This window comes from Buteo buteo, chromosome 2 (assembly GCF_964188355.1).
Source record: "Buteo buteo chromosome 2, bButBut1.hap1.1, whole genome shotgun sequence".
NCBI classification, from domain to species: Eukaryota; Metazoa; Chordata; class Aves; order Accipitriformes; family Accipitridae; genus Buteo; species Buteo buteo.
Genome location: NC_134172.1, coordinates 55,652,448 through 55,668,924, shown reverse-complemented (window position 1 = coordinate 55,668,924; position 16,477 = coordinate 55,652,448). Strand labels below are relative to the sequence as shown.

The window sequence follows — 16,477 nt, the reverse complement described above, 5'->3', positions numbered from 1 at the left end:
GAGTAGTATGTCACCCCATAAAGCTCTACTATTGTGCTACAGGAATAATATCATGCTACAGACACAGGACTTCATCCCAAACCAATCTTGTTTAACCAGTGGGGGGCAAAGAACAAAAAAAGAATTTACAGACTGCAAGTGTATGGCAGATTGGACTGGCACATCACTGCTTGAGCAATTTTAACAGCTTTGCTCGTTTGAGAAAGAATGAGGAAAAATGATCCATTTCAGTTCAAGCAGCTCCTGAGACGAGCACTATTAAATGCCAGTTTCTGTAATGTGCCCCCCCCCCCCCGCCTTTTCCCAGCCGTGCCACTCGTACACGTTTTTACAGCTGTTTGATGTGGTGTGGCTTTGAGCATGAATCTGTAATTTACATGTTTGCATTTCTAGCAAGATTCTTTACTGATCTGCCACTCCTTTCTACAGATATTTAAAAAAGAGCTATACAAAACAGTCTTGTAAAAAAACCCAGCTCCTTAAAGATTAAGTGTTTGAAAAACATAATGGTTTTATTTGGAGTAAAATACAGCATACATATGAACAGGGACAGATGAACAAGTAGAATGCACTATTAAGAGGCTGCCAGATAAAAGCAAGGCAGAGGATTACAAGTAAAACACTTGAAAGAAGTAAGCCATTTTCTGGTGAGGTTACATTAAGAAAGGAGATGAAAACATCTAAAATAACTTATTTCCCAAGAAAGATGCTCCATTAGGAACTTCCCTATGCATTTTCAGATTATCATCTTAATGTTAAGAATACTGGCAAAATCAGAATCTGCCTTCTGATGTTCAAATTTGTTTCAAATAAATTCAAGTGAAAAAGCATAACTTCAGTTAGCGGCTTTATTTGAAAGTATCCAGCGCTTCTGCTATAAAGAATATTTACCTCACTATCTAATGAACATCCTCTAGCAAAACGTTAACAACAACATTTTGGTGAGGTGTGACATGTCCAGTGTGAAACAACATTACAGAATCAGTGTGTTTCATTTTTTTCCTCCTACTTATTACTTCCACTGCTGGAATTTTCACACACAATGCCACTTCATGGCTACATTAACTATGCAAAATAACAACTGGAGTTTCCACCTCAGAGGCATCAAAAAACCTTAATGCTTTTTTTCTCTTTTTTTTCTTTTCTTAACAAAAATAAACTCGTTTCATTTTAGAGAATGACCTCAGTTCTTCAGTAAACTCCTGTTTGCTATTTTTCAAGGAATGTCGATGGTTAACAATTAAGAACATGACTATGGAAACTAACACCCATAAATTGTAGGTTTACAATGAAGTAAGGTAGGAGTTTCAGTGTGTTATTAGTATTAATGAAAAGTTATTTTAAGCACTAGAAGCAAAAAAATATACCATTCAAAACAAAAATTACTGAAAAATAATACCAGTCTACATTTTCTTTCTATGGCAGCTTCTGATAGATCAGATGTTTTTGGTATTTTTTTAGTCCTCTGGCTCATACCTGAGGATTAACAACAACAACAAAAAAATAAATCATTAAAACAGAGTAGAAAATATCCAAGAGACATTTTGTCTCTAAAGAAAATATGAAACCCAAGTAATAAATTACTCCCACTAGTGATGCATTCCTGTCAAGGTTCACTGTATGACTTTGGGCACAGACAAATGTATATACTTTTTAGACTATTTTCTCCTTTTAAAATTGGCCAGTTTATCAAATAGTAGAATGAGGGAATGGCCAGGAACCCATCCACAAATCCCTAGACACAGGCAGAAATTTAAACAGAAGTTTTAAGTTCCACCTCTGTCCCTCTACAGCATAGGTCTAAGGCATCCATGTTGCCAAAGCTCACTTGACGTTTGCAGAATGATAGTCTTCTACGCAATATAATGGCCGGGGTGCATCTTTCTTTACTCAATACCCTGTTATATATTGTGGACTTGTCATTCCCATAAACAAGTGTGGAAGAAATAAGATAATGCCAAAGCATCTGGTACATCTCCCATCTGTATCTCTGTGTGTAGCACATGGGGGCTTATCTACAATATCCATGAATATTTTGTGTCCTCTCCATACGAAATTCTCTCATTACTTGCTACACAGTAGCTGCTGTTGCACATATCCGTCCTATCCACCTGGCATCCATTAAAAGGATTGGCTTGTCAAAAATCAGGAACAGCCTAATAGAAATTCTTTTTAAGGGAAAATTTATGGTCTGTTTTAGAGACAGCTTCACATTTATAAAAACAAAATGGGAGCAGAACATGGATCCAGAAGAAGGATCCTGTTTGGACAGACAGAACAGCACCACTTACTTGGAAAGCTTTTTACGTAGATCCTTTATCTGTTCATTCTTCTTAGTGAGAATCTCTTTCATGTTGCGATAGGCAGATGTTTGCTGAAATTTCTTCTCCAATTCCTACATAACAACATCAACGTACTATTTACCTATTATGAAAACCAGCCTAATACGCTTTTTAAAAAAGATTACTTGCTCTTCCTCCTCAAGTTTCAGAATAATAGCTTCTCTATCTTATTCAAATTTAGAAGTCCGCTAGTAGATTCAAATAAGATTACTGGGAGAGACAGAGAAACACAAACTTTATTTTCTAATGAAATCAGGCTAAAAGTCTTCTGAAGACTGGGAATACACTTTTCATTGAAAAATTTCTGTGCAGACAAATGTAATCATGCAGTTAGTTATGTTTTTGCTATTTTACATATAACGCGTGTCTTTCCACTGAAATAATAAAAATACACAGGCACAAGCGTGACCCAGTAAAGTCTGCATGCTGTAGTGTATGCTTGTTAAATTACTAATCAGTTAAAATGTGAGTAAGGATCTCATCTTTACATTACAATAAAATGCTAACCTTTTCAGCTGTGGATAGCTGATCCTGAAGCTTAAGCAAGTCATGTTTTGTTGTCACCAAGTTCTCTTCCAAGAATTTTTGGTTTGCAGTAGAGTCATTCAAAGTCTTCTCAAACTGGCATTTCAAAGCTGCCACCTTATTCTCCAATTCAGTGATATCCTGGTTTGCATTAGTCTTCAATAGAAAAAATATTTTAAATATGTCAAATGCAAGAGAAGAAATATTTAAAATTCAAGTGCAAAATTCCACATAAAGTTGGTACATCTTAATTTTTAATAATTATGTTCACATTATTCCTACTAAAAAAACTAGTTAAAGCACTAACTAATTGATAACTTTAAAAATTTGTTAATAAATGCATTTTAAAGATGGCTGGAATGTCTTCTCTGCTAAGTTGAGATTTCAAGTTCTTGTACTTCACCTCTTTAGGAATTAGGTGAAGCCACAGCATGAAGCATATCAAAAGAAGTTACTCGGCATACTGAAACAGTAAATTACAGTTTAAGATCTGAATGTCTACGCTAGAATGTATTTTTAAAGCAGGTAAAGGATCACAGGCATTTCAAAAGCCATTAGCGTAATACAGGTAGGAAAGGATGAAAGTGTTAAGGCTCATTATCAATCAGGTACCGATACTGCACTGTTCTCAGATACATTATAAAAAAACCCTCCACAGTGGCTTGTGAAGCAACTTTCCTGTTTCCTTGTGAGAAGAAACAACCCAAACTCTTCTGGCCATCAGTTCTGGGTCACAAAACATTTTATTCATGTAACTGTTCTATGGATTTCCATTAAAAAAAAAACCTCTCAGGTTTAAAAGTTCAACTTCAAACTTTCAAAAGTATAATGACTCAGGTTGAGGCCAAACAAGCAGCACCTTAAAAAGAACAAAAATCTAAAACTAAGGAAGTTCTGCTCCTTTTTCCATGTGGAGGTTTCGTGGTTTAACCCCAGCCAGCAACTAAGTATCACGCAGCCGCTCACTCACTCCTCCCCACTCCCAGTGGGATGGGGAGGAAAATCGGAAAAAAAGTAAAACCCGTGGGTTGAGATAAGAACAGTTTAATAACTAAAATAAAATAAAATATAACAATAATAATAAAAAATATAACAATAGTAATGAAAAGGAAGATAACATAAAGAGAGTGAAACACAACCCAAGAAAAGACAAGTGATGCACTATGCAATTGCTCACCACCCACTGACCGAGGCCCGAGCAGCGATCTGCCCCTCCCAGTCAACTCCCTCCAGTTTATATACTGGGCGTGACATTCTATGGTATGGAATATCCCTTTCGCTAGTTCGGGTCAGCTGTTCTGGCCATGCTCCCTCCCAACTTCTTGTGTACCTGCTCGCTGGGAAACTGAAAAATCCTTAACTTGGGGTAAGTGCACCTTAGCAACAACTAAAACATCAACATTGTTCTCACACTAAATCCAAAACACACTGTACCAGCTATTAGGAAAAAAAATTAACTCTATCCCAACCAAAACCAGAACAGGAAGGTAAGATTTGAGCATAGGAAACCACCTGATAATAGTACCTGTACAGAAGAAAAGTTTATTTTGAATTTTGAGACAGAGTCCAAGGCTGCAATGACGAAAAGCACTACATCATATAATGTTTCAGATCGGAATAGACAGTGATCATTTTTCTCAACTGTGACATAAGTCAATTATGTAAAAATTAGAAATCCTCAAGTTAAACTGATCCAAAAGAGCAGTTACTCCCAAACCGTTGTTCACACTTGGTGTGTGGAACCATATTAACTATTAAAAAAAAAAAAAAAAGCCAAAGAAAGAAAAAAGGTAGAAATCTGCTGAGCCAAGAGTTGGTCCTTAAGAACCATTGTGGTTTGGCAGTCATTTGTGTGTCCAAAGAGTTTGAAAACTACTGCCTTAATGAGCAGCTGGGTTCATATGATTTTATTGACACCCATCCTATAAAAATACAGAGTGAAACCATATAAAATTCAGCATTTTCTCCAAACAACTAACACTTTAATTGATTGAATAAAGTAGTACATTTCAGCACTATATCTACTAGCTAGTTTCAACAACATATATACCCTGTCAATAGAAAATGTAAGAGCTGGAGAAGAAAGTGACAGATTATAGAGAGCAAATTAGGACATGAAAGCTGAAGATACTCAGCAGCCCTAACATTGAGGCCAATTCATGTTTAACCAGAAAAGTAGGATGAGATTTGTTTCCAATCTTTTAAAGCTACAAACACTATTATCCAGGATTTAATAAACCCCTTTAATATTTTAAACCCTTAATAAATCAAGGCTTAACAAAACAGATAAAGAAAATATTTGCCATGACTGATAAATCAAGTTCCCTATTAAGTAATATTATTGAATATAGATTTTGAAAGTTACTAGATAAAATTATAACATATTAAGCAAGCCAAGTACATACCATAAACCAATAGAAAGCAAAATAAAAAGAAATTAGGATTAAAACAGGAAAATTAAAGTGAAAATGTTTTATGACATTGAACTTCACTTCCACATCTGTAAATGCTGCAGGAATTTTAAAAAGTCAGTTTCTCAAAATAATGGGATTAAAGTGTTCTAATTTTGTTAAAAGTTTGAATTGAAATATTTTAAATTTAAGAAACAATCACACATGAACAAACTTTAGAAAATTCTAATTATTGACAAAATAAAGGTAGAAACTTAAAATAATACTAAGGTGACCTGAACAGACTTATCTGTGTCAACCTGCATGACTTCTAGCTTCTTATGGTTTTTTTCTGCAGTAGCAACTCACATTTGAATCCTCATTTACAAAAAAGATTAAGAACCTTAAGTAGTAAAAATAAACAGTGAACCATTTTTGACAGTATGCTGATATGGGTAGAACGGCATAAAATCAAACATTTGCCATCTGACCCATTATCATTGACATTTGTAGCGAAACTTCAATTGACATTTAAGAGTACAGGACACTGGTCAGTTAGATGTAAGTATTTAGGTATTTAAAGTCTGAAGTGAGAAGCATCAAGTCTGGCTTGCTCTCATCAATATCAAATGTGACAAATGCTTGAAATAATTAGCGTTTTATTGATGCTACAAAACCCAGGTTAGATATCATTCTTTCATTAGTAAATGGGAAGAAACAAACAGAAACAAATCTGTATCTGTTAATACAAATATCACCCCTGAGAATATGAACTCTGGAATACTACTTCCCAATAGTACCTGGAGTAATACTTTCCAATAATAATTTACCATGGTCTATGTGACACAAAATACATGCCATAACATCAGCTAACATTCTGGATTATCTGCGGACTGACAGAGCAGCAGGAAGAGAATGTCAGCAGGAATATGACAATACAAACTTGAACTTTTGTATTTCCAGAAAAGAAACACACTGTACAGACCAACTTTGTAGATGTACAGGCAACAGTTGTGTTAAACAGGGGGGGTGGTAGGGGAAATCCTAATTATATTTACCTTTTGATCTCCTTGGATCATCTGTAAATCCTTCAGTGACTTCTCTAGCTTGGACTTCTCATCTAGTGCAGCTGTAGCCTGCAATACATTGAAAATGTAAAACCTCAGAAACACATTTTAGTTGAAAACACAAGAATAATAACCATGGGATTCTTATTTAGATCCTTTTTAATATGTAAACAGCATTAAGTATCCAATCGTACAGGGAATTTACCTGTGTTTCTATGGTCTTGAGTCTGGTCTTCAATTTTTCATTTTCTTCTTGGAGACAAGCAACTGTCTGGGTTAATGAATGAGAAAAAGTTTGTGAACACTTGCGCTATTTTGAATTTTCCAAATACTGCAAGTAAGAAAATATGCTTCATAGCTTAGGAAAGCAAACAAGCTTCTAAATGTTTATAAAAATGGCCTTCATAAGAAATCAGTAATCCATTTATTTATTGTGTTTTCTGCCTCAGTCATCAGAAATTACTTCATTTAAATTTGGCACATGCTTTACTGAATTAAGATTAGTGAGCTCAGCATCTTGTTAGTATCAAGATTCACAACAAAGAAAATTGTGCGTTCAGAAATGCAAATCTCATCACTGCTCATCGTTTGTATTTTCAATCAACAGGCAAGTAAGAATTGATTCTTAGTTCCTGTTTAAAAGGGACAAATACCAGGTTACTGCATGTTCTGTGTCACAGGAAATAACCATGTTTTATCAGTCAGAGTAAATTCACCATATAAACTTTGAATTATTTTTGAAGAAAAAAAAAAAAGACATCAGATGCACATATTCAACAAAAAATGTTATGAAACAGGTTTTGAAATTATGTTTGAGAAAGAACTACATTGATCTAAGTAAAACACAAGTCTGAATTCTTGAATGCTTTAATTATCTTAATGACTAACAACAGTTTGATTCAGACACTATACTTGACAGATCATTTTGGTAATGCAGGCTAGAAGACAGAAAACGCAACTCCTCGCTAAATATCTTGACTGCTCCTAACTTAAAAGCATATTGTAAGAAGTGTGGCATTTTAAAAAAGCTCAGTTGAACTAAATGAGTTCAACACCTAATAAAAACTATCAATGACATTAAATACTGGAATGTGTTTTGTAATTCTGAAAATCTCTAGCAAGTGGGAAGTCAGATGTTTTCAGAACTAGTAAATCCCAAATTCTTTAAGTGTCTGTTTCTTTAGGAGGAATTTAACCAACTGACATAAGAAAAAACCTGAACGTAATAAGATTGACTTTGAGTGATACAGAAAATGTTTGATAACCTAATCATTTCAGCCAGCTACATATTTTAATTTACTTCCTTGTTGGAAAGCCAGCCAGCTGCACGGAACAACCTGAATACTGGTTTCTACTAATTTACTTCATTAAATGGAAAAATAAATAATTACAAAGGCCAAAATGTCTTTGCAAAAGAAAGGTCAATATTGCAATACATGTTAGAGATGATTACCGCACAATAAATTTAAGCTGCTTTACAATATTTATTAATTTATTAGCATTTTCCTTTACATTCTGGGGTATATTACCTTGACGTCTATATAGTGACAGGCACAGTATACAAATATTACTGTACAGCTATCCAGTTCAGTTGAATAAGCAGAATGGTCATTGACCGCAATCACATGAACAGACAAGTTCTCACCTTGTTTAGCAGCTCTGACCCACCTTCATTTAATGGAGCCAGTTTTGGTTTAATGAGATCTGCACTGGGCTAAAGAAATAATAAAGGTTAAAAAATTAAATTATACACATTTCTAGGAGGAAGAAAAGTATTCCTTTAGTCTGTAAGATAACTACTGACAGTCAATTCAGCTTTCTTTTGTAAAGCAAATTAATGACCTTGTATTTCAAATTCATTTTTTACTGGTACCTTGGCTCCTAAGCTATATACTTCACTTTCAGCTAAAGTTAAACAAAAGTACTGCAGAGAGACATAAAAGGATTGCAAACTTGAATTTACAAAAGACTACCGATGCTACAGCAACCAAAGACAAAGGAGCAAGGAAAACAGAAAAAAATATTTGAGTGATTGTAAGAGTAAAAACTATTTACACAGCTCTAAATAATTTTCTTATTTTAAGTATTCAAATATAATATATATTAACTAAATATACCTTTACACTACAAACCAAATAAGGTGCAACATATCATACAAGATAAGCTAGAGTGACATCTACATTGTGGAATCTTCTCAGCTGTTGACTCCATGTTGGGAAAGCAAATGTCCCAGTCTTATCCCAGTTTCCAGGAGGAAGGGAACTTGGGAGCAGACGCTCCAACACATCCCTGGTCTGGTTGACTTTGAGATGAGCATTATGAGACATGCCCTGGATGTGCAGAATCTGCAATCTGGAAACAGCCAAGGCAATTCAGTGTGAGCCTTGGTGCCGAACTGCAAAATGCTCATTTTTGAAGACTTTCAAAGATCGTTTTGAAAAAAGCGAGGGCATTTTGTTTTGGTTTTCTCTTTTAAACACAAAGAGTCAGTACTAAGTATTTTAAACATCTGTCATGACTCCACATGACATTTGATTATGATTTGATTAAAATAGAACTCTACCTTCTTGTTCGAAGATGTAAATTCTGACTTTTCAAACTCAGCAACCTGTTCCAACAATTCTCTTGAAAAGAAAAATAAAGGGAGGCATTTATTTACTAAAAGAGCTATGCTATGAAACACACTTTACCAGGCTGATGCTATGCTCATTATCGCATGTAAGATTCTTGTTAGAAGTACAGAATGAAGTTCTATGCAAATATAATAAATGCAACAGATCATGTCATGCAATGGTATGGTATATGCATTAGAACTGTCAAGATTTAGCATCCTTGATTAAAATATAATCTACTCAGACAACAAAGGCTTTTCAGTCAAATCCTGTCACCTGCTCTTAACTGATTAATTAAAGTAAGAATATTACCAATAAAAACATCTTCCAGACAAATTTGAAATTATTGCGTATCTTGCTACTTTATAGATGGAAGACTTGAAACTAACCTATTATCAATACAATAGTAAAAGGTTTCTATGGTTAGGAAAAGAATGCAAATATTCAACACTTTGAATTTTTGTTATTATTGAAAGATGTTCTGTATATCCCAGTATATGTTACCGATTCTCCAATTCAGAGACGTCTGTCTGTAACTTAAGGTACCATTTCTCAGCCTGAGAAAAGAGCTGCCGCAGAAGTAAAACATTGGTGTAAGTTGTATTTATGAGCTCTGACTCCACTTCACTGTGTACAACAGTCCGCAGTCCATCCAGCATGTCTATCACCTCATCAACTGTGAAGGTCTCCTCAACAAGTCTAAACAGGGCAGTCAAGATGAGTCATGTAAGATAAAGGTAACAATTTTGGATTGTTAAGAGACTTCGCTACACAGGTATCACTCTTATATAACGCCATGTCCTTCTGAAATCATTCACTGTCAGTAGTTATTAGATGACCATGGCACTACTAATTGGTTATTGTATTTAAATTTTCTCTTGGAAACATTACAATCACAAATATTACTTCAGCTACAGTCTTGCATCAAATTTAGAAAACAGAAGCAAAGTATAAAGCAATGTCATGCTGTCAATACCTATGTTAATTCCTAAGAATTTGAACAACTTAGTTTTACAAGGACTTGACTTGTACTATTCCAAAAATTATTGGGTCTTTCTTCCTCACTAAGAACATACAAATGTAAACAAAGAAAAGTCACCCCATAAAGCATTTAAACCTGCAATTGTTGCTAGCATATTTTGCTTTATTCTTGCTCAGAACTGCCCCCCACGGTACCTGCTGTCCTTAAGGTCCTGAAAACAAGAATCCACTGTTTTGAGACACAGGCCACGCTTAAAACGAGCAAAGCGCATGTAGTTGATCACTTCATTCTGGTGGTGCTCATTAAGGCCTAGCTCTGCCTGCCGATAAGGATATAAGCACAAAGACAAATGCACGCTGAAGTAAGTAAAAAGGAGCACAAGCATCATGAAGACTTGCCCTCCAACTAGTTTCTGTGCTTGCTTTCATAGCGTTATCATGTTAACTAGTATGTTAAAAAACAACCATATTTTCATACATGTAATCCCTATATACCTCACATAAGCGCACTGCCTCTAAAAGCACCAGTGCTTGGAAGCAAGTCCTCAAGTGACCAGTACCCTCGGAAAAAGTCACACAAAATCAGAGACAATCAGAGGATCAGAACCAGAAGGACTGTAGGGGAGATGAAGCTCTTGGGTAAATTTGTATTACGTGTACATGTGTATAAATTAGCCGAATGATGTATCTTTTATAGACGTGCTAACAAAAATACACAGGAAAGTATGTTATATTTCTTTGCTAGTCCATATGTAAAATCTTGAGACTTCTTATATAATCTCAAATGATAATCTGAATTTGTTTCTCAACAGCCTACTGCCCAGAAACAAATATTCCCAGGGCAAATTAAGAAGAAAGCGTTTTTAAATCTGGCTAACTAGCTGTTCTATGCATGCCTCTATTTCAAAAGGAGGAGTATTGGCATGGCCAATTATGTTAGAATAAATCTTGCTCTTGCAGGTAGCACAAGTCACAAGGAGGCACAACAGGGCACAAACGGGAGTTTATCATCACGGTCCCCGATGAGCTGCTGCAACCAAAGGTGAAGTCCATTTTGTTTACTCCAATGTACTTAGTATTGCTGGTGTTGGAGACAGCAATGTAGCAATTCAGACAAACACTTAATCTGACCCAGTCCTTTATTAATCCAACTGCGCAGGGTAGCTCCAGTCAAAATACAATACTGCGATAGCTGGATGAACAATGCTGAAAATGTGAGCGCAGACCCCAACTGCCTGGAAAGTAAAGGCAGTGTAGGAAACAGCGACAGCAGTAAATAAAACAAGCTCTCACAACATGATTGCGAGTCCCACATCTCCCACAAAGTTCCACATCTTAAAAATGAGAGATGATAGGAAAAGCTCCATTATTGTTCTCTTTGCTGTTGCTGGGTTTTCTTTAGGTGAAAAGTTTCTATTCATTACAGACAGAAAGGCGGACAGTGCTGAAACCTCACCATCTCGAAAACAGCCTCGAAAAGAAATTAAACCAGTAAATCAAGGCAGGCCAAAGCCACTCGCCATCTCTAGGCCCGCCGCGCCGAGACGCCCTTCAGCAACCGGGGCACTGGATCCCGCACAAAATCCCAGCCCCACTGGTCTCCACAGGCGGCAGACCTACCCGCGCCCCCCCCCGGACGATGGGCCGCCTCTCCCCGGTGGGACTTGACCGGGCCGCCTCCCTGCCCGGGCACTGCCCCGGCGCACGGCGACGGCCGGCCGAGGCGGAGAGCCTCCTCACGGCTGCGGCGGGGAACAAGGCCGGCCAGACGGCGTCTCCGTCCCCCGCCCGGGAGAACTGAGGGCCGGCGGCGCTGCTACTCACCATGGCGGCCGCTTCGCCGGCGCTCAGGCAGCGGGCCTGACGGTTGCCATAGAGAACGCAGCCTCGCGAGTACCTTCGCTGCGCTCCTATTGGCGGCGGCTGGCGCACGTCACTCGCACCGCCCGCCCCCTCCCCTCCCCAGGGGGTTGCGCAGCCGCCTTCCCAGCGCGTCGCGCTCTCGGCGGGCAGCGGCGCCCGTTTCCCGGGGCAACCGCCGTTGCCCGCCGGGAGCTCGCGCTCGGCCCGGACCCTGTCTCCCCACTGTCAGCGCATGCGCACCTACCCCCCCCCAACTGCGCGGTGGCGTGTCAGGGCCGGCTGGGTGATGGGGGTCCCTCGGTGGATCTGCGGGTGCCCTCCTTCCCGGAGGAAACGGGGGCGGGCGGAGGGGGGAGCAAGCAGGTGGGAAGGGCTGTGCGAGGGGCTTTTTGCAACATTTGGGGGTTTGGGGTTGGTCGGTTGTTTTTTCTTGATGCCATCAGGAAATAAAAGAGTTGTTCAGCTTTTGGGATTCTTTGCTTCTCTCACTGTTAAGATATGAAAGAGGGAGGGAGTCTCCTGGGGAGGGAAGACCTGGCAGTTGGACAGAGGTGAGCAAAATGAATGGGAACCCCTTAAAATCATAGTAAAAGGGAAGTGGGTGTGCCTTGATGAGCTTTGTAATTGGTAAAGCAGTTTCATTTAGGAGCTCCGTTCTGCACTGAGATCTTCGCATTCGGTGTTATCGCACAAGGTGTTGCAAATCTGGTCCGTCCTGGTTCATACCACTGCCGTAACCCTGTGACACCCAATACCTCCCATTCTGTAGCCTAACGCTCCGAAGCTGCCCTGGTGTAACAGGGTGGACGCTCGGATCGCAGGGTGACAACATGGCTGAGGCTGGCAGGGACCTCAGGGGTTCATCGGCTCAACCCCCTGCTCAGGCAGGGCCACCCGGAGCTGGTGGCCCAGGTCTGTGTCCAGACATCTTCCGAATTTCTCCAAGGAGGGACACTCCATGGCCTCTCTGGGCAACCCGGGCCAGCGCTTCATCACCCTCACAGTGAAAAATGGTTTCCTGGTGTTCAGGGGGAAACTCCTGTGTGTCAGTCTGTGCCCCTCGCTTCTGGTCCTGTCACTGGGCACCACTGGAAAGACCCTGGCTCTGTCCACTGTGCGCCCTCCCTTCAGGTATTCATATACAATTGGTAAGATTCCCCTGAGCCTTCTCTTCCCCACGCTGAACCATCCCAGCTCTCTCAGCCTTTCCTCATAGGAGAGATGCTCTGGGCCCTTTACCGTCTGTGTGGCCCTTTGCTGGACTCTTTCCAGTATGTCCATCTCTTCTTTTGTATTGGGGAGCCCGGCACTGGACCCAGTACCCCACGGAACTGCTGGAGTCTCTTCTTAGGGAAACCATGGTGAATTCTTGAGTTGGACAAGATTGATAGCTTTTAAATATGGACTAATAGCCCTTAGATGACAGAACCTGAAATTGTTTCTAAACAGTATAAACTTGTTTATAACGTTCTAGTGTTAGACAGATGCATACAGTATGGTGAGTGCTTAATAAAACTGAAACCTGGACACTCCTAAGTTTAGTTTTGCTTGTGCTCCATAACGCAAACAACCAAAACCGAAGCAGCAAACAGAAATCACAGCGATAATTATCTTTAGAAACAGATGGATGATACAACAATGAAATAGATGTTATTTTCCCAGCAACAGCACCATGTATGTGGACTCAAGTACAAAGAGTTTATGCAGTGTGAAGCATTTTAAAAAACATGGAAGGATCAGTCTCTTAGTCATATCATGGCCTTACAAATCGATTTTAATGGGCTTTATTCATAGGTAATACTCTATTTACACATTTTTTTTCAATATTTTTTCACAGCAGCCATAAAAAAATGAGTTGTACATTTTTTTTGTAGAGATGGTAGAAATTAGATAGTATATAATATAGCCCATCTGTTTGTAATGTGCCTATTAGCAACACTTGTTAGTTCCATATGCAATGCACTAGATGTATCTGTGTTCTTTACAGTTATTACAATGGTTTTGCCTTCAAAATAAACTGCAATAATGAATACATTAGTCCATTGGCATGATTGGACTTTTAATCTTTTTCAATTTTTTGATCAAGGAGCACGAGAAGGACCCTGTGTTACAACTCTTGATTCCTTAAATGCAATCTTAAGACTATTTACCTATCTGTTTTTACAACTGACATAACCTATTGGCTTTGGCCATGATATCGTCTGTTACCATTCACTTTTGAGTATTTGTACACGCAAACCGCCCCTGTGCAAATGCACTTAATTCACAGTTTCTGCTGTCACAACTGTGATTTACCATTACCACATCACCAATCTCTTATGCAAAAGCACTGATAATATTGTGCGTGCTGACATCATTCACTGAATTAAACCCATTAATCCTCCTTACTAGAAATCATGTTTGGCCCTGTAAAACATTTCAATAGATACAGTTAGTAAAACATATGTGTAACCAGGATGATCTGATGCAGTTTAAAATGGTGAAGCCTAAATAGATTTTCTTGAACAAAGGCCTGGAACAACTGTGCAAAATTAATTTTGAAAAACTCATGGCTAAATGCTTTTTTGAGAATTTGAGAAAATGAGAACTCATCACATCTAGAAAACCACAATCTAGCCCCAAAAGAACACCTAATCCATCTAGACTAAGAGTTTAGTAAGTCACAGATTTCAGCACCGTTAAAAAGGTCAAATCTGTCTTTCTCGAAATACCAAGTCAGAGAGAGAGAGAGATGGGGCTTTGCAACCAAGGCAGCCCGGCTCCCCGCTGGAGCATCTAACCTTGCGTCTGCCGAGGCGACCTTCTGTGGCAGCAGGGAGGGACTCAGACCTTTGTCGTTGCAGGTGGCTGCGGCTCGTAGGTACCTTATTTTCTGGAGACCCAGCGTGTTACGTCTGGAGTCAGATTCAAGGAGTGCTGCCTGCGCTTCCACCCACTACTGGGTCAGTCGGGGGGAAGTTAGGATAACGCAATGTACCCTCAAAAAAAAAAAAAAAGAAAAAAAGCAACCAAACCAGGCAGGTCTCACACATCTCAAAATTTATGTCTGAAGTTGCAAACACTTTGGATCATTGTAATGACTCTGTACACCCGCTAGAAACGGGAATAAGAACATCCTTTTGTTGGCTTGGTATGGAAAGCCCCAGGAAACCCTGTGCGTAGTGTACCTAAGCAAGTAACCTGGCTGAATTGCGTTATTGATGGAATAAGAAATGCTGAAAAGATCTACAGAACCATGCTTTTGATTTGCAAAGTGTTTGCGAGTGTCTAGGGTGGGGATGATATTATGCAGGGTCTTCTTTTCTTTGCTTGAAGATGTGATTACTCAGTGGAAAGCAACTCTTGCTTGCCAGGAACAGCCCAGGTGCTTTGTCTTGCCTCACTTTGGGGAAACATGGAAGAGCTGAGGTGACTTGTCATGTCCAGTCTTATGTTCCTAGGACTTGCCTCAAGTGTTTCGATCTATAGAAAGTTCCTAGATAACATTATTTGCTTGCATACAAGTGGCACCGATCTCCCCAAGTGCAAATATTCTCCTCATAGAGGATGGCGAATCGTGGCCACAGCCTCTCCTGAACAGACCACTGAGGGGCTGTTGAACCAGTAAAACAGCCTGCTCAGAGAGAAGCAGGTTAATGTCCTCCTTTTACCTGCGGAGGGGAAAATAGGTATATTAAATGACAGATGTAGTGCAAGCACAGTGCAGTTTTCACTGCGGTTAGCCTCAGCAGAGGGTGTAACCCCAAGTTCTGTTCTATTTCTGCCAAATCTTTCCAAGCACCTGATCAGCGCATCAAGCTGAGTACGTCTCTGCCATTAGTACATGCACTAAATGAGAAGCTTAAAAAATCATCCCCAAGTTGTGCTTAAAAGTAAACACCCTGAAGTTAAAAAGAAGACATCAAAGAACTGCTGGTGGTTTTCATTTTCCCTCTTACTTCAAACAAACAAACAAAAAAAGTGTTACTCTTGCAAGTTCTCTTGGCAAGCATGAAAGCAATATATTTGTAAGGAAAACAGAGATGCTTAGTTTTGTAATGACATGAGCTGGAGGGAAATCACAGGTTATCTCACAATTCATGCTGGTATCACAAGAACTGACCGCACCAGCTCTGTTTTGGTTCAAAATGAATTAACTGTGGATGACACTGAGCAAGGATGCAAATAGGGAACCGGTTTGGCAGAAATTTGGCAAGAGGATTTATAAGGTTCAGACTGTTCTGCTTCTGTTCCTACCGTTGGGGACAAAAATGCCATTGTTGTCAGTGACACTCACTTAATAAATGGCACGTGGCAGAAAAAGAACGAACAGGATGAGTAGCTGCCCATGTTCTGGTCTGGAGATTTATCTGCCCAGGGACTTCTAGGACAGTGGAACTGGCTGTGTGAAGTGGGTGGGTTAAGTTATACTTATTACTTTGCTTCTAGGGAGAATTAAGCTAAGTCTAATTAAAGTCACTTAAATCCAGAACGTGAGGGCTCACATTCATGAAGGAGAGACCAAAGATGTGAAGACCCTTTGCATCAGAGGCTTTGGCCACAGGCATGCCTTTACCGTACTGCAGTTAATGTAGTTCTCCCAGCACTGAATCACCTTGCATTACACCGAGGGACAAACTAACCTGAATTAGGGGTAATTACCATGGATCCGCTGGCAGGCAGCCATTTGCCAGCCCACAGTAAGTTGTGCCTGAGCC

General features: G+C 39.3%; 1 protein-coding gene across 1 annotated transcript; it reads right to left on the bottom strand.

Annotated features, from left to right (window-relative positions):
- Positions 1-484: 484 nt before the first annotated feature.
- Positions 485-11,835, bottom strand: LZTFL1 (leucine zipper transcription factor like 1). Its single transcript, XM_075055291.1, has 10 exons — positions 11,742-11,835; positions 10,113-10,237; positions 9,441-9,635; positions 8,888-8,948; positions 7,970-8,038; positions 6,530-6,595; positions 6,316-6,393; positions 2,850-3,023; positions 2,292-2,395; positions 485-1,476 (listed from the first exon to the last, which is right to left on the bottom strand). Exons 1-10 carry the CDS (start codon positions 11,742-11,744, stop codon positions 1,458-1,460), a joined length of 894 nt encoding a protein of 297 aa, XP_074911392.1. The 5' UTR covers positions 11,745-11,835; the 3' UTR covers positions 485-1,457.
- Positions 11,836-16,477: the final 4,642 nt, after the last annotated feature.